At 42.5% G+C, this 18,048-nt stretch overlaps 1 protein-coding gene across 1 annotated transcript; it reads left to right on the plus strand.

Annotated features, from left to right (window-relative positions):
- Nucleotides 1–12,553: 12,553 nt before the first annotated feature.
- On the plus strand, nt 12,554–13,390 carry LOC106592401 (GTPase IMAP family member 9-like). Its single transcript, XM_014183743.2, has one exon. The coding sequence runs from the start codon at nt 12,755–12,757 to the stop codon at nt 13,235–13,237; it is 483 nt and encodes a 160-aa protein (XP_014039218.2). The 5' UTR covers nt 12,554–12,754; the 3' UTR covers nt 13,238–13,390.
- The last annotated feature ends 4,658 nt before the right edge of the window (nt 13,391–18,048 follow it).

The raw sequence follows: 18,048 nt of genomic DNA on the forward strand, positions 1-18,048 counted from the left end.
AACAATCTACTCTACAGTACTTGAATAACTGTAGCACAATAGTATGTAGACATTTTATTGATATCAGGTCTGTTAACATTTATGCATAAATAATCATATGATTGCATCACTTAACATCAAAAAGTCAAAACAAATCATGTAGCTGTTAGCAATCACATTCTGCTATACAGTATGTTTGTATTTATACATATTTTAATATTGTAGAATAGTGAAAGGAGAAACATGGTTAAACTTTTACCTGAAACATTTACCTTGTTTAGTGCAGAGATAGTGCAGTATACTGTACCTTGTTTAGTGCATAGATAGTGCAGTATACTGTACCTTGTTTAGTGCAGAGATAGTGCAGTATACTGTACCTTGTTTAGTGCATAGATAGTGCAGTATACTGTACCTTGGTTATTTCAGAGATAGTGCAGTATACTGTACCTTGTTTAGTGCAGAGATAGTGCGTGATATTGTACCTTGGTTAGTTCAGAGATAGTGCGGTATACTGTACCTTGGTTAGTTCAGAGATAGTGCAGTATACTGTACCTTGGTTAGTGCAGAGAGAGTGCAGTATACTGTACCTTGGTTAGTGCAGAGATAGCGCAGTATACTGTACCTTGGTTAGTGCAGAGATAGTGCAGTATACTGTACCTTGGTTAGTTCAGGGATAGTGCAGTATACTGTACCTTGGTTAGTGCAGAGATAGTGCAGTATACTGTACCTTGTTTAGTGCAGAGATAGTGCAGTATACTGTACCTTGGTTAGTGCAGAGATAGTGCAGTATACTGTATCTTGGGTCAACAGCCATCTTCTAGCAGGTTGTTGCTGTGAGAGACACACCTGCAGGTTTTTGTCAGTACTGACTAAGGTCACACTGCTTAGACGTTGCATGCATCAACCAATGGTTGACTGATAGATTGCAAAAACACATGATAGGATTAGCTGATGTGTAAAATACCTATCCAGGCGTTGTAAGATCTGGCGTGTGGTGGTTCATTTCTTTACTATCAAATGAGGAGAGACAAACTTATCACACAAGTCAGAGTTATACTTAAACTAAATCTTTAATCACTTATTAATAAGGGAGCAGGTCAATACAACGCACACATATAAAGTGAATCGATTGAGTGCTCTACGATATTGATGGCTGGTCAACGATTCACGCTCAGATGATCTATAGAATGGGTCACAAGGTTAAGATTTGTATGAAGGACACCTATAATGCATAGCAGACAGTATCTGCTGTGTCAACAGTTTTCATTGTATAGACCAGTGTCTGTCTCCCTGACTCCAAACTGGAACCATCTCTCCCTGGTACGGTATAGAACAGAAACATTAACTCATGTTCTCTGGAATGCTCTTTAGGTTTTATCACCCAAAAGACATGGTAAATCTCCTCTGTCAGTGTTATCCCATAGAGGCCCATCCTCAGTAGAACACGCTGTCATGGGTGTCGTAGGGATTGGACCAAAACGCAGCGGGAATGTGAATACTCATCTTCTTTTAATGAAGGAAAACGAAAACACTTAACAAAACAACGACGAGAAACAGTCCTGTCAGGTGCAACAAACACTAAACAGGAAACAACTACCCACAAATCCCATAGAAAAAGCACCACTACTAAATAGGACCTTCAATTAGAGGCAACGAGGAACAGTTGCCTCCAATTGAAGGTCAAAACAATAAACTAGACATAGAAATAGAAAAACTAGAAAATAGAACATAGAAATACAAAACATAGAACACAACCCAAAAACCCCGACAACACAAGACAAACACACCCCTGCCACGTCCTGACCAAACTACAATAACAAATAACCTCTTTTACTGGTCAGGACGTGACACACACACACACAATAGCTATAAGAATCCTCTATTCTGTTGCATAAAACAACCATTTCATGCAATAAAAGTATTATAACATAACCTTGCAATTTTCCACCATAGGTGTCAGCAACGTCTGAGCAGAGGAACACACCCTTTGTGTTCCGACACCTCCCGATTTACACATTGTTTAAATGTTCACCTCTAACTGGTTTATCTGGTCTTAACAGTTGCAGCCAGGCAACAGTAGAATAATAGCCATGTTAAGAATGTCATTTGATACACATATGAGTACATTATGTTCACCCGAGGTAAGCTACTTTGTTAGGGAATGTACTGTGTTTATCCACAGTTATACCACATATCATCACTCTTTTTACAGTTTATAGTTTAATAGTTTTTATTGTTTGTATGTCATGTAGCTGAGAAAAATATATAATTTAGTTCATCCTCATCTATAAACGTTGGAACTTTTCCGAACACTGCATGAGTCACCGAAGAAATGTGGACTTTTTATTTTGTAATAGGTCATCGTCTGTTTCCATGTTTTTGATTGGCTGCAGTAGTAGAAATGGAACGAGGAAGAGGAAGGACTCTGAAGATTATGTTACTGTTGACACTCTGCCTGCAAGACTTCACTGGTCAATGCCAAGGTACACACACACACACACAAAGTACACACACACACACACACACACACACACACGCACATTTGTTTGTTTCTTTGGATCCCATTGTCTTTTCCAGAGGCTGCAGATATTCTTCCTGGGGTCAACAAAAAACACAAAACATGACAAGTAATGAAACACTGATAGACAAGGACAGTCACACAAATAAATACATAAATAAATGTATATTATTACAATAATAATACAATAAAATAAAATAAAAAATGTTTGTGTGTGTGTGTGTGTGTGTGTGTGTGTGTGTGTCCCTTCACATGTCCTGCCATTCCATGAGAAGTTGATTTATGTTTTTTTATTTAATTGTTTAATTTTGGACTTGGGGACTGTGAAGAGACCCCTGGTGGCATGTCCTGTTGGGTATATATTGTTGTATAAGCTGAATGTTATTTCACTATTTGACTAGAAGAGAAGCAATTAATGTCTCGTCAACCCTCAACCAGGAAAGACACAGACACACACACATACACACACGCACACACACACACACATATATGCATGGACTTACACAGTAGCTGTTTTCAGTAGCCTTTAATCAAGACACCCACTATCAGTGTTAGTAGTTGATGTTACTCTTCAATAACACAGACCCCAAAGCAAATCAGGGGGGAGAAAAATATGTTTACTCAAAGAGGACAGCAGGTAGCCTAGTGGTTAGAGCATTAGACTTGTACCTGAAAGGTTGCAAGATCGAATCCCTGAGCTGACAAGGTAAAAATCTGTTGTTCTGCCCCTGAACAAAGCAGTTGTTCTAGGCTGTCATTGAAAATAAGAATTTGTTCTTAACTGACTTGCCTAGTTAAAAAAATAATAGATGTTATGCTGAGAGGTAGATGTTCATTCTCCCCTGTCCTCAGTGATTCTTTCCACAGAACAAAGGGACAGGATGTAGTTTTATAACCCAACCCTTTGCCTGTGGTTGACCAATTAGAATTCCTTGCAATAAAACTGGGCCAATGGCCAAATAACAAGTATCCTATATCAGTCTCAATGTCCAGACAAATTCCTCCCATGTTGCTGACCCATTGATCAATAATTCCCTATTACAGAAAAAACACTATTTCCATTGATCGTTAGTACTCTATTGACTTTTTGTCCTCTTGACCTTTAGTACTCTATTGACCTCTCATCCTCTGCGTTGTGTATTTATCTTAAAATATTTTTACACTCCCCCTAGACCGTTTTAAAAATATATATACCTGAAATGTATTTTTGGAAAATAATAGATAACATGACAAATAGACAATATAGAAAACATTAGCAGTAAGCCTAAAATCATTCACATTAAACACATTACATTTCTATAAAACACAAAGGGCATATTTTACTTGCTGTTACAGTAAGAAATAGATTTCAAACAAAGTTATAGAAGATAAGTATTAACATGTGTAATGATGATGTCCTTTACGATTCCCACCACATCCTGAATATGAGGAAACTCGCACAAAAAAATTGTCTACAAGACAATAATATTCAATCGTCCTACTGGCAAGGTCATCATTCACCAAGTCCTTTAAAAGTGACCAGCTCTTCCACACTGGTATCAGTCCCACATAGATAACGATTATAACTTATGTTCTGACAGTCTACCGGTAGTGAGGAATTCTTCTTCCGTTCCACTGATTGATAAGGACTTCTCTAATGAACACTTCAACGGTGATCTTGTATCATTTCAGGTACAGTCCTTGGGTCAAAGGGATATTGCTGCAGCTTCAGATGGTAGATTCTCATAACCTGTAATGAAGGAAACTCATAATCGTCATAATGGACAGACCAAGGCGCAGGGGGTAAAGTGCTCATACTTAATTTATTTAAAGATCACACTTAAACAAAATAAACATACGACGAAAAGCAGTTCCATAAGGCTCCCAGGCTATACAGAAAATAACCACCCACAAAACACAAGTGAAACAAACCTCAACTAAATATGGCCTCCAATTAGAGACAACGACAACCAGCTGCCTCTAATTGGAGGTCCTACCAAAAACCCAACATAGAAATAGAAAACTAGATTTAAACATAGAAATAGAAAACATAGAACCTAAACCAAAAACACACAAAACAAACACCCCCTGCCACGCCCTGACCAAACTACAATGACAAATAACCCCTTTTACTGGTCAGGACGTGAAAGAAACAATGATGAAAGTAACGTCCTGGTTTCAAGAGAAATTTATATTTCACATACATTTCCCTAAGTAAGCATGTCCCGATTTTCATGAAAAAGTTGGACATTTCACCTAGATTTCCCTAATACGATGACTGCGGTGTACAACATAAAAGCTTAACAGGTTCTGATCATTCTGATCATCTTCACCTGAGATTGGCCCCCGATTGCTAATAAATCAGTTCTTTATTCTCCAGGCTCTGCTTTGTCATCAAAATGGACAACCTTGCAATGAGTGTATCCATGGTGATTTTCCGAGATTTTTCCTGGACTTTCACTGCTGACCTTATTATGAGCAACACTTGATAATGACCTTCCCATTCTGGCCCTATTGTGTCTTTTACATGTTTTTTTTACCATCACCCACTGTCCTGGTACTACGTCACGTCCCCCCTCGGGACTTATTCCCCACGTCTCTTTTACTTGTCTGTCTATGATTTCTCTAATCAGAATTATAGCTGTGTTTTGTGCAGTTCCGTTCTTAGTAGGTTAGGCTTCAACTCATCGTGAGAAACGATCAACAATGACCAGCACATCTTCCTCTCCTTTACATTTGGGCAGCGTGATGTAGTCAAGCTGTAGATGTCTGAAGGGTCCTGGTGGGGCAGGCGCTCGTCGTGTCCGTACTTTCACACGTCCCTTGGTGTTGTTTTCCATACAAAGTTGCAATTCGCCACAACAGCCTCAGCCTCTTTCCGCACACCAGGATTCCACCATTTGCCCACAAAACGATAAACTATCCTGTCCACACCAATGTGTCCCAGAGAGTGGATCTGTGTCACCAAGTAGCGTAAGAGTGCATTTGGCGCTACACATCTCAGGTTGTATTTTAACACACCTTCTTGATTGAGTTTGCATCCTGCAGCCAACCATTCCCTCACTTCATCTTTTGGGTACACTGCTTTGCATGTCTCTAATGTGTTGCAATGTATCCCAGGTGTATCTCCTAATCAGTTTAGGAGACAGAGGTGTTCTCTTGGCAGACGCCTTGGCAGCTCTGTCAGCCAGATCATTACCTTTACTCTCGTCTGGAAAGATTTTTCCATGTACTTTCATTTTCAAAATTGCAACTTGTCCAGGTAACTGGAGAGCGTTCAGTAGAGCCATCACCTCTGGTCCATTCTTCACAGGAGCCCCCAGTGATGTCATGAATCCTCTGTTTTTCCATATTTTTCCTAAATCATTGGTAACGCCGAAAGCATACCTTGAGTCTGTGTAGATATTAGCTGTTTTCCTTCAGCCTGTTTACATGCTTCTGTTAAAGCCACCAATTCTGCCGCCTGTGCTGATGTTCCTGCAGGTAACGTGCCTGTCACTATCACATTGTCCATTGTAGTAACTGCCCAGCCTGCCTTCCTCACACCCCCCTCCACAATGCTTGAACCATAAGATAAACCCAGGGTTTTCCAATGGATGACTCTTAATAAACCCATCAGAGAGCTGATCCAAAACCAACTCACAACAGTCGTGTTCAAGTAATGTGGTATGTGGAGGAAGCATCAGCGTAGCTGGATTACATTGGGTGCCACGTTGTACAGTATGATGATGTTAGGAGTTTCCAACACAGTTGACCATTTGTTCCAACGAGCAGCTGTGACCTGTGCAGCTCGAATCATTGTCAAAAGAGTATGAACAACATGTCGGCAGAATATTTACTCACTACTTTAGTAGCGTCCATAGCTTCCTTGCTAATGGGATATTGTTTTGTTCAAGGTGGGGCAACACCTGTCAAGCACACTGGTTCCATATCTAAAATTCCACTCTTATTTTTCTTTGTAGTCCAAATAGGATGGTTCTGAACTGTACATTCCTGCAGTTGTCTAATTTGCCACATCACCTTTCCTTCAGAGATGTTCAATGTAGAGTCAAGTTGCATAATAACATCAAGGCCTAAAATAGGTTGTTCAAATGAGCCTATCCACACCCCTGCATTCATCTTCATTGGACCAAAAGAAATTGATAATGGTTAGTTCTGTTTCATATCTGCCCCCCCCACACCCCCTCCAGACTCCTGTTGCTTTCATCTTCTTGCCTGTGTACTGAGGACATACAGTGGGGCAAAAAAGTATTTAGTCAGCCACCAATTGTGCAAGTTCTCCCACTTAAAAAGATGAGAGAGGCCTGTTTTGCAAATAAATTCATAAAAAATCCTACAATGTGATTTTCTGGATTTTTTTTCTCATTTTGTCTGTCATAGTTGACGTGTACCTATGATGAAAATTACAGGCCTCTCTCATCTTTTTAAGTGGGAGAACTTGCACAATTGGTGGCTGACTAAATACTTTTTTGCCCCACTGTATATGTTTTGCATAATATATTGGCAATACAGTGACTTCAGCACCCGTATCTACAAAATATTTACTGGAACGTTGTTAACCGTCATGTTCATATATATTCCATCTGATGTAATATGTACACCAGCTGAGATGGGACGTAAGAGGGGCTCTATTATAGTTTCCCTCCACAGCATCCAGCAAACTCTGCTGCTCAGCCCGTGAGAGCTTCTTAAACTTCTGCATCAGCATTGTGTCGTTGGGGCTGTTGTCCTGATACCATTTTCTCTTAGATGGACCCTGCTTCTCCTGGCCATTCCTCATAAGAACACGATTTATTTTCCGACAGTCTCATTGCCAGTGACCAGGAATCCAGCGATAATGACATACACCAGGTTTCTCTTCTGCTGAATGAATGTTGTTGTCGGTTTCACTCGGAACCTGCACAACTCTGATAACAGACGGTTTATTATGTTGATTGATGTCTCTGTCCAGTCGTGACAGCCTGTTGATGATGTCGTCGTAGTTTTGTCTCTCCCAGTCCTTAGTTGTGGAAACATAAGTTTTTCGCAAATCATCATGTATTGACTGCATCAACTGATGGGTGATTACACTCAATTCCTCCAAAAATGGAGCATCTTCATCTTCCATGTCGGGTAACCTACTGTGTCTAACCATTTACATTTACTAACCATCCCTGCTCTATACCTTTCATCTTCCATGTCGGGTAACCTACTGTGTCTAACCACCTCTGCTCTATAAACCTTTCTTCAAATTCAACAAACGGTTCTTTCAGTTTTTGACACATTTGGTGGTTGCATTGGTCAAACCCTAAAAGAAAACATGTCTGGCTCTCCATCCATCAGCCACATCTTGCTCTTCACCACCCACAGCTCTATAAACCTTTTCTTCAAGTACACCATGTTCACGGTTGTTCAAAACAAAGGCTAATAACTGTAACCCATCATATGGATGTAGATTGTAGAGTTTCTTATAACGCTTCAAATGGTCCCATGTCTTCATACCCACGTCTCGTGGATGTTTCAACGTTTTTGACCATTCATCCAACTGTTTTGTTGGTTTATGTGTGATTACTGTCACTGGAGGTTTGTCTTTACTACCTTTTACAGCCTGTGTTCTGGTTGGCGTAAGACATTGTTCGTCACCGCTGTCAGTATCTGTTGACTCAAAGCCAGGCAGTGCTGACCAGATGCTTGCAACCTGATCTGCCTTGTGCAACTCAGTGTGAGGGTAGATGGAGTGAACAAAGGGTCCACATGTTGGGGCCAAGTCTGTTTTGACAAGCCTTGTCTGTAATAGTTGAATTTCTCCGTTCAAGGTTTTTATCTGTTCACCAAGAGCTCTCAAACTCTCTTTATCTCTCTGCAATGTCCTATCACGGTCCTATCACCATCTTGTTTTTGTCAACGAGTTTGACATTCTCTGTATTTTTCCACAAGCTTTTTGTATGTCAGACAGATTCCATATTCCATCTTTGTCAACAATGATAGAAGATGTCTTTATTAGAGTGGCAGGTAGCCTGGTGGTTAGAGTGTTGAAATAAAAACCGAAAGGTTGCAAGATCGAATCCCTGAGCTGACAAGGTAAAAATCTGTGTTCTGCCCCTGAACAAGGCAGTTAACCCACTGTTCCTAGGCTGTCATTGAAAAAAATGATTTGTTCTTAACTGACTTGTCTAGTTAAATAAAGGTTGAAAAAAATTGTTATCTCTTGCCGACACTTCTCTACTTTGAAATGGTTCTTCATATCACTTAATATTTTCATGCTCACATCCGGAGGAGCTGTTCCGCCCTTTTCCAGAGTGGTTTTTATTACTTAACAATGGCATTACATTAACTTCAAAGGTTGTATAATATATATCTCTATGTTTATATATTTATTTAACCCCCCCAAAAATTTTTTTACAAGTAATTATATATATTTAGAACCCCCGTTGAGGACTAAAACCTCTTATTTTTCAAATTGTCTCTGTAAGGCCTGGTTACCTATAAAACTTGTGTTCACTTAATAAGCTTGTTGAAGGCTTACATTACCCACATGTGTACAAATTGCACAAAAATGACTCAAACCTTTTAATAGAGGACTTAAACCCCTATAATAGAGATTTAACAAACCTGTAACAGAGCAAATAAAGGACTAAACCTTATACATCACAGATACGTATCACTCATTGCATGCACTAATTTTATCTAGATTTGGTAATTTGAAATGATATCACACTGCTGGCTTGCTTCTGAAGCTAAGCAGGGTTGGTCCTGGTCAGTCCCTGGATGGAAGACCAGATGCTGCTGGAAGTGGTGTTGGAGGGCCAGTAGGAGGCACTCTTTCCTCAGGTCAAAAAAAAATGTGTACGGTGCTGTCTTTCGGATGAGACGTTAAACGGGTGTCCTGACTCTCAGAGGTCACTAAAGATCCCATGGCACTTATTGTAAGAGTAGGGGTGTTAACCCCGGTGTCCTGGCTAAATTCCCAAGCTGTCCCTCATACCATCATGGTCACCTAATCATCCCCAGCTTACTATTGGCTCATTCATCCCCCTCCTCTCCCCTGTAACTATTCCCCAGGTCGTTGCTGTAAATGAGAACGTGTTCTCAGTCAACTTACCTGGTTAAATAATGGTAAAATAAGAATTAAATTTAAAAAAATGGTCTAGACTCACCCAGCAATATGTTAGCAGTCAATCAGGAGATTAAGAGTTGAATCCCATGGGTTGTGCTCAATTGGTCTCTCTTTTCCCTGGATCAACACACAGTTGAGTCTTTCCTTGTTGTTGGTTACGACCAATTCATCCGGGTCACGGCACCAAGTGTTAGCAGTTGATGTTACTCTTCAATAACACAGACCCGAAAGCAAATGAGGGCGAGAAAAATAGGTTTATTCAAAGAGTGACAAATCATAGATGTTATGTTGAGAGGTAGATGTACATTCTCCCCTGTCCTCAGTGATTCTCTCCTCAGTGATTCTTTCCACAGAACAAAGGGACAGGATGTAGTTGTATATCCCAACCCTAGCCTGTGGTTGACCAATTAGAATTCTTTGCTATAAAACTGGGCCAATGGCCTATTTCAGGCTCAATGTCTAGACAAATTCCTCCCATGTCTCTGATCCATTGATCAATAATTCGCTATTACAGAAAAAACACTATTTCCATTGATTGATAGTACTCTATTGACTTTTAGTCCTCTTGACCTTTAGTCCTCTGCGTTGTGCATTTATCTTAAGATATTATTTCAAAATCAATAATTTATTGTCTGTTTCCACAGTTTCAGGGGAGCCCTCTAACCTGAGGATAGTTTACATTTACATTTAAGTCATTTAGCAGACGCTCTTATCCAGAGCGACTTACAAATTGGTGCATTCACCTTATAATATCCAGTGGAACAACCACTTTACAATAGTGCATCTAAATCTTTTAAGGGGGGGGGTTAGAAGGATTACTTTATCCTATCCCAGGTATTCCTTGAAGAGGTGGGGTTTCAGGTGTCTCCGGAAGGTGGTGATTGACTCCGCTGTCCTGGCGTCGTGAGGGAGCTTGTTCCACCATTGGGGTGCCAGAGCAGCGAACAGTTTTGACTGGGCTGAGCGGGAACTGTGCTTCCTCAGAGGTAGGGAGGCGAGCAGGCCAGAGGTGGATGAACGGAGTGCCCTTGTTTGGGTGTAGGGCCTGATCAGAGCCTGAAGGTACGGAGGTGCCGTTCCCCTCACAGCTCCGTAGGCAAGCACCATGGTCTTGTAGCGGATGCGAGCTTAGACTGGAAGCCAGTGGAGAGAGCGGAGGAGCGGGGTGACGTGAGAGAACTTGGGAAGGTTGAACACCAGACGGGCTGCGGCGTTCTGGATGAGTTGTAGGGGTTTAATGGCACAGGCAGGGAGCCCAGCCAACAGCGAGTTGCAATAATCCAGACGGGAGATGACAAGTGCCTGGATTAGGACCTGCGCCGCTTCCTGTGTGAGGCAGGGTCGTACTCTGCGAATGTTGTAGAGCATGAACCTACAGGATCGGGTCACCGCCTTGATGTTGGTGGAGAACGACAGGGTGTTGTCCAGGGTCACGCCAAGGCTCTTAGCACTCTGGGAGGAGGACACAAGGGAGTTGTCAACCGTGATGGCGAGATCATGGAACGGGCAGTCCTTCCCCGGGAGGAAGAGCAGCTCCGTCTTGCCGAGGTTCAGCTTGAGGTGGTGATCCGTCATCCACACTGATATGTCTGCCAGACATGCAGAGATGCGATTCGCCACCTGGTTGTCAGAAGGGGGAAAGGAGAAGATTAATTGTGTGTCATCTGCATAGCAATGATATGAGAGACCATGTGAGGATATGACAGAGCCAAGTGACTTGGTGTATAGCGAGAATAGGAGTGGGCCAAGAACAGAGCCCTGGGGGACACCAGTGGTGAGAGCACGTGGTGCGGAGACAGATTCTCGCCACGCCACCTGGTAGGAGCGACCTGTCAGGTAGGACGCAATCCAAGCGTGGGCGGCGCCGGAGATGCCCAGCTCGGAGAGGGTGGAGAGGAGGATCTGATGGTTCACGGTATCAAAGGCAGCAGATAGGTCTAGAAGGATGAGAGCAGAGGAGAGAGAGTTAGCTTTAGCAGTGCGGAGAGCCTCCGTGACACAGAGAAGAGCAGTCTCAGTTGAATGCCCAGTCTTGAAACCTGACTGATTAGGATCAAGAAGGTCATTCTGAGAGAGATAGCAAGAGAGCTGGCCAAGGACGCCGCGTTCAAGAGTTTTGGAGAGAAAGGAAAGAAGGGATACTGGTCTGTAGTTGTTGACATCGGAGGGATCGAGTGTAGGTTTTTTCAGAAGGGGTGCAACGCTCGCTCTCTTGAAGACGGAAGGGACGTAGCCAGCGGTCAAGGATGAGTTGATGAGCGAGGTGAGGTAGGGGAGTAGGTCTCCGGAAATGGTCTGGAGAAGAGAGGAGGGGATAGGGTCAAGTGGGCAGGTTGTTGGGCGGCCGGCCGTCACAAGACGCGAGATTTCATCTGGAGAGAGAGGGGAGAAAGAGGTCAAAGCACAGGGTAGGGCAGTGTGAGCAGGACCAGCAGTGTCGTTTGACTTAGCAAACGAGGATCGGATGTCGTCAACCTTCTTTTCAAAATGGTTGACGAAGTCATCCGCAGAGAGGGAGGAGGGGGGGGGGAGGGGGAGGAGGATTCAGGAGGGAGGAGAAGGTAGCAAAGAGCTTTCTAGGGTTAGAGGCAGATGCTTGGAGTTTAGAGTGGTAGAAAGTGGCTTTAGCAGCAGAGACAGAAGAGGAAAATGTAGAGAGGAGGGAGTGAAAGGATGCCAGGTCCGCAGGGGAGGCGAGTTTTCCTCCATTTCCGCTCGGCTGCCCGGAGCCCTGTTCTGTGAGCTCGCAGTGAGTCGTCGAGCCACGGAGCAGGAGGGGAGGACCGAGCCGGCCTGGAGGATAGGGGACAGAGGAAATCAAAGGATGCAGAGAGGGAGGAGAGGAGGGTTGAGGAGGCAGAATCAGGAGATAGGTTGGAGAAGGTTTGAGCAGAGGGAAGAGATGATAGGATGGAAGAGGAGAGAGTAGCGGGAGAGAGAGAGCGAAGGTTGGGACGGCGCAATACCATCCGAGTAGGGGCAGAGTGAGAAGTGTTGGATGAGAGCGAGAGGGGAAGACTGGAGCAGGGAAGAGTGCAACACGAAACACCATCCTGGGGAGAGAGGTGTTTAAAGCGAAGGATTCTCCAGTGTCTGTGACTGCTCAGAGTGAGAAACAGAGTGGAGTGGTGGATGGGAGGAAGATTTATGTAATTGACACCCCGGGGCTCTATGACACAACAATGTCTCCAGAAGAGATGAAAAGTGAAATAGTCAGGTGTATAGAAATGTCAGTCCCAGGACCCCACGCCTTCCTGCTGGTGATCAGACTGGGGAGGTTCACAGAGGAGGAGCAGAACACTGTGAAGTGGATCCAGGAGAGCTTTGGAGAAGAATCCTCAATGTACACCATAGTGCTGTTCACACATGGAGATCAACTGAAGGGAAAATCAGTGGAGGAGTTTCTGGCTAAGAGCAAAGATCTACAGAAACTCATCAATATCTGTGGGGGCAGATATCACTCCCTAAGCAATGACAAGAGAAAAGACACTCAGGTCCCAGAGCTGCTGAAGAAGATAGAGGAGATGGTGTCGAGGAATGGAGGAAAACACTACACCAATGAGATGTACCAGGAGGTCCAGAGGAAGATCAACGAGGAAAAGGAGAGGAAGAGACAGGAAGAGAAGAGAGAGAGAGAGAGAGGAGACAGGAAGAGGAAGAAATAAGAAAAAGATAAGAAAAATTGAATGACTGCAAGTGGTCAGCACTTGCCAGTTCGGGTGCATTGGGAGCCATGTACATCTCTCCATGGTCGTTTGCAGCAGGGGCTGTATTCGCCGCTGTTAAAGGTTATGAATGCATGGACACCTATTTCAAATCAGGTAGTTCCAACTCAGAAGACCAGAAGGATTAAGATTTCCACATCCACCATCTCAGATTGTTTTGAAATTAAGATTAATTTTAGTGTTATATAATATAAATATAATTTGATCTCTGAGAAATTAAGCACATTTATTTCGCCCAATTTTACATTTCAATTGATAGGATTCATATACTATTCAATAAATATAGTACAGTAAGTATAGTCTGATCTAGATTAAATTTTTGGTGGAAATGAAGAAAAAAGAATGGTCAAAAATCTCAGATCAGATTTTGGCTATTATTTCACCCAAATGCCTTGTTATCTGGAGGGCGGCCATTTGCATCTCCCCAATGGTCCAAATGTGGAATCCGTAACCATGCTGATATCATGGACAGTAATGGTTTGAGAACATTCCAAGATTTGGAAGATACATACACATTACCAGATACATACACATTACCAGATACATACACATTACCAGATACATACACATTACCAGATACATACACATTACCACTCAGGTTAGCTTTGTTAGCCTATGGAGTCCCTTGGGAAACCCAGCTACTGAACCATCCAATGATGGGATTTATTAATAAATGATCTGGGCTCCTGAAAGGACTGATCTCTATAATATACATGCTATTAATATGCTAACTTCTGGAAAGTGGTACAACTTTTTAAACAACTCCTCCCGCTTGGGGGTGGCAGATTGCCAAGTGGTTAGAGCATAGGGCCAGTAACTGGACAGTTACTGGATCAAATCCCTGAGCTAACAAGGTAGAAATCTGTCCTTCTGCCTCTGAGCAAGGCAGTTAACCCACTGTTCCCCAGGTGCTGAAGATGTGGCTGTTGATTACGGCAGCCCTCTGCACTTCTTTGATTGGGTTAAATGCGGAAGACACATTTAATTTGTACAACTGACTAGTATCCCCCTTTCCCTTGTTGTCCCAGCAGGTTTTGACATCCTCTGGTCCCATACCAGACAAAATAAAAATGTGTGGTACTTTTAATAACCATTTACCTTAAACTGGCCAATTATTTGAAAGGATAATCTCTGAAAATGCATATCATTCTACTAGAGAGTCCCCTAGTCACATGACCTTGTAGAGAACGATGCACTAACAGACTCACAGACTTAATCTTCATTTCACCATTTGATGTCTATGATGTACTAAGTGCTATGCTAAAGAGTGTAAGAAAGTCAAAAATGCATATCTGATTCACATAATCCCTTCTTACTCTCTGCACCTCTTATCACAGAACCATTGACCTATATATTATAACTTTACAGTTGTTTCTGGTGTTGTTCCTAAGATCTGTAAAGCAGGACATGTCCTCCCCCTACATTAAGGAGGAGATCCTTCTGACTTAGATAACTACCGTCCAATTTGCAAATGATCCAACTGTCAGCTAAGAACTTTTCTAACTTCCCACTCTATTCTTAATGTGAACCAATCCGGTTTTAGACCTGGACAGAGCACAGTTTCAGCTGCTACGCTAGTTTTGGATGTGTTAAATTGCTTAGATCAGAAAAAAATTGTGCTGCCTTTCCAAGGCCTTGGACACTGTTGACCATCACACTCATTCAAAAGTTGACTGAAATAGGCCTGGATCAGGCTTCTTGAAAAGTGGTTTGAGAATGTTCTGTCAGACAGGACTCAATGTGGGATTTCTGATGGTGTGAAGTCTAGTTTCCTGGTACTGGAACCTGTTCTCTTTAATATTAATACAAATAATATTGGTTTGTCTGTTAACTTGTAATATTAATCTGTATGCAAAGTGGGCTTCTGTTTTAGGACTAGATCTTGCCTCTCACTAATGAGCAGGAAGCAGATTGTACAATCAACTTTCCTGACAGTTCTTGACTATAGTGACACCATTTACCAGATTGCAGCAGCTACTACTCTTAAACCTTTGGATGCAGTCTACCATAGCGCCCTTCACTTTATCACAGGTGACAGTTTTAATACTCACCACTGCATCTTGGGGCGGCAGGTAGCCTAGTGGTTAGAGTATGGGGGTCAGTAACCGAAAGGTTGCTGGATTGAATCCCTGAGCTGCCCCTGAACCAGAAGTTAACCCCTTGTTCCCTGGTAGGCTGTCATTGTAAATACGCATTTGTTCTTGTGTCAGCAAGAGCCCCCTTACTAATGTTCTTAACTGACTTGCCTAGTTAAATAAAGGTTAAATTAAAAACTAAATGTTTTTATTTGTATATAATAAAAATAAAAAATCCTGTCTCAAAAGGTTGGTTGGTCCACACTAAAGTCCCGTAGATCACTTCATTACTCCCTTTTTGATTACAAAGCTCTACTACAGCAGCTTCCAACGTACCTAACTTTGTTACTAACGTATGAAATAATGAGCTACCAAAGCCACTCGCCAGATTAATTAACTCTTGAGGTCCCTCTGGTCTCTACCAATTTAGGTAAATACTCCTTTAGTGTTATTGCCCCCATTGTTGGAATAACCTACAAAATTCTATGCATCTTGATTCCCTGGTGCCTCCAGGGCAGGTTAGGACTCTGGTGTTGAATTATTTAATTGAGGATTGCATATTATTATATATTTTTTGTTACCCCCTTTTTCTCCCCAACTTTGATCTTGTCTCATCGCTGCAACTCCCCAACGGGCTCGGGAGGCGAAGATCGAGTCATGCGTCCTCCGAAACATGACGCACCGAACCGCGCTTCTTAACCTGTTATGGCTAGGGGGCAGTATTTTCACGGCTGGATAAAAAACGTACCCGATTTAATCTGGTTACTACTCCTGCCCAGTAACTAGAATATGCAAATAAGTATTGGCTTTGGATAGAAAACACTCCAAAGTTTCTAAAACTGTTTGAATGGTGTCTGTGAGTATAACAGAACTCAAATGGCAGGTCAAAACCTGAGAGATTCCTTTACAGGAAGTGGCCTGTCTGACCATTTCTTGAACTTCTTTGCCATCTCTATCTTTTACAAAGGATCTCTGCTCTAACGTGACACTTCCTACGTCTTCCATGGGTGCTCAGAGCCCGGGAAAAACCTGAATGTCGTCATCCCAGCCCCAGGCTGAAACACATTATCGCCTTTCTCAAGTGGCCGATCAAGGGACTGTGGGCTTAGGCGCGTGCCCTGGCCGCCCCCATCTTTGTGATTTTTCCTCTGTTTGCCGAAAAGGAGATTCCCGGTCGGAATATTATCGCTTTTTTACGAGATAAATTGCATAAAAATTGATTTTAAACAGCGGTTGACATGCTTCGAAGTACGGTAATGGAATATTTAGAATTTTTTTGTCACGAATTGCGCCATGCGCACGACCCTGATTTACCATTTCGGATAGTTTCTGGAACGCACGAACAAAACGCCGCTATTCGGATATAACGATGGATTATTTGGGACCAAACCAACATTTGTTATTGATGTAGCAGTCCTGGGAGTGCATTCTGACGAAGACAACAAAGGTAATAACATTTTTGTTATAGTAAATCTGATTTTGGTGAAGGCTAAACTTGCCGGGTGTCTAAATAGCTAGCCCGTGATGGCTGGGCTATGTACTTAGAATATTGCAAAATGTGCTTTCACCAAAAAGCTATTTTAAAATCGGACATATCGAGTGCATAGAGGAGTTCTGTATCTATAATTCTTAAAATAATTGTTATGCTTTTTGTGAACGTTTATCGTGAGTAATTTAGTAAATTGTTAGTAAATTCCCCGGAAGTTTGCGGGGGGTATGCTAGTTCTGAACGTCACATGCTAATGTAAAAAGCTGTTTTTTGATATAAATATGAACTTGATTGAACAAAACATGCATGTATTGTATAACATAATGTCTTAGGTGTGTCATCTGATGAAGATCATCAAAGGTTAGTGCTGCATTTAGCTGTCTTCTGGGTTTTTGTGACATTATATGCTAGCTTGAAAAATGGGTGTCTGATTATTTCTGGCTTGGTACTCTGCTGATATAATCTAATGTTTTGCTTTCGCTGTAAAGCCTTTTTGAAATCGGACAGTGTGGTTAGATAAAGGAGAGACTTGTCTTTAAAATGCTGTGAAATAGTCATATGTTTGAAAAATTGAAGTTTTTGTATTTTTGAGGAATTTGTAATTCGCGCCACGCCTATCATTGGATATTGGAGCAGGTGTTCCGCTAGCGGAACGTCTAGATGTAAGAGGTTTTAACACCTGCCCGCTTAACCAGGGAGCTGGCAGCACCAATGTGTCAGAGGAAGCACTTCAACTGACGACCAAGGTCAGCTTGTAGGCACCCGGCCCGCCACAAGGAGTCGCTAGAGCATGATGAGCCAAGTAAAGCCCCAACAGCCAAACCCCCTGACCCGGATGACGCTGGGCCAATTGTGCGCCGCCCTATGGGACTCCTGATCACGGCCAGTTGTGATACAGCCTGGGATCAAACCCGGGTCTGTAGTGATGCCTCTAGCACTGCAGTAAAATACTTTACACCGCTGCGCAACTTGGGAGGCGGATTTCAGTTGTTTCGATTGATTGCGGTGGTTTATTTGTTGAAATTGTGGCATTGAGGTTGTGGTGTTGAGGGAAGGGCGTTGAGGTTGTGGCGTTGAGGTTGTGCCTTGTGCTTATTTATATTGTTGCTGTTCTATTTGCAGTGTTAGTTTTTCTTCCTGTTTGGGAGAAAATGTTTGTATTCAGGGCACCATTGGGAATGAGACCT

The sequence above is a fragment of the Salmo salar genome, chromosome ssa12, assembly GCF_905237065.1.
Source record: "Salmo salar chromosome ssa12, Ssal_v3.1, whole genome shotgun sequence".
Lineage (NCBI taxonomy): Eukaryota > Metazoa > Chordata > Actinopteri > Salmoniformes > Salmonidae > Salmo > Salmo salar.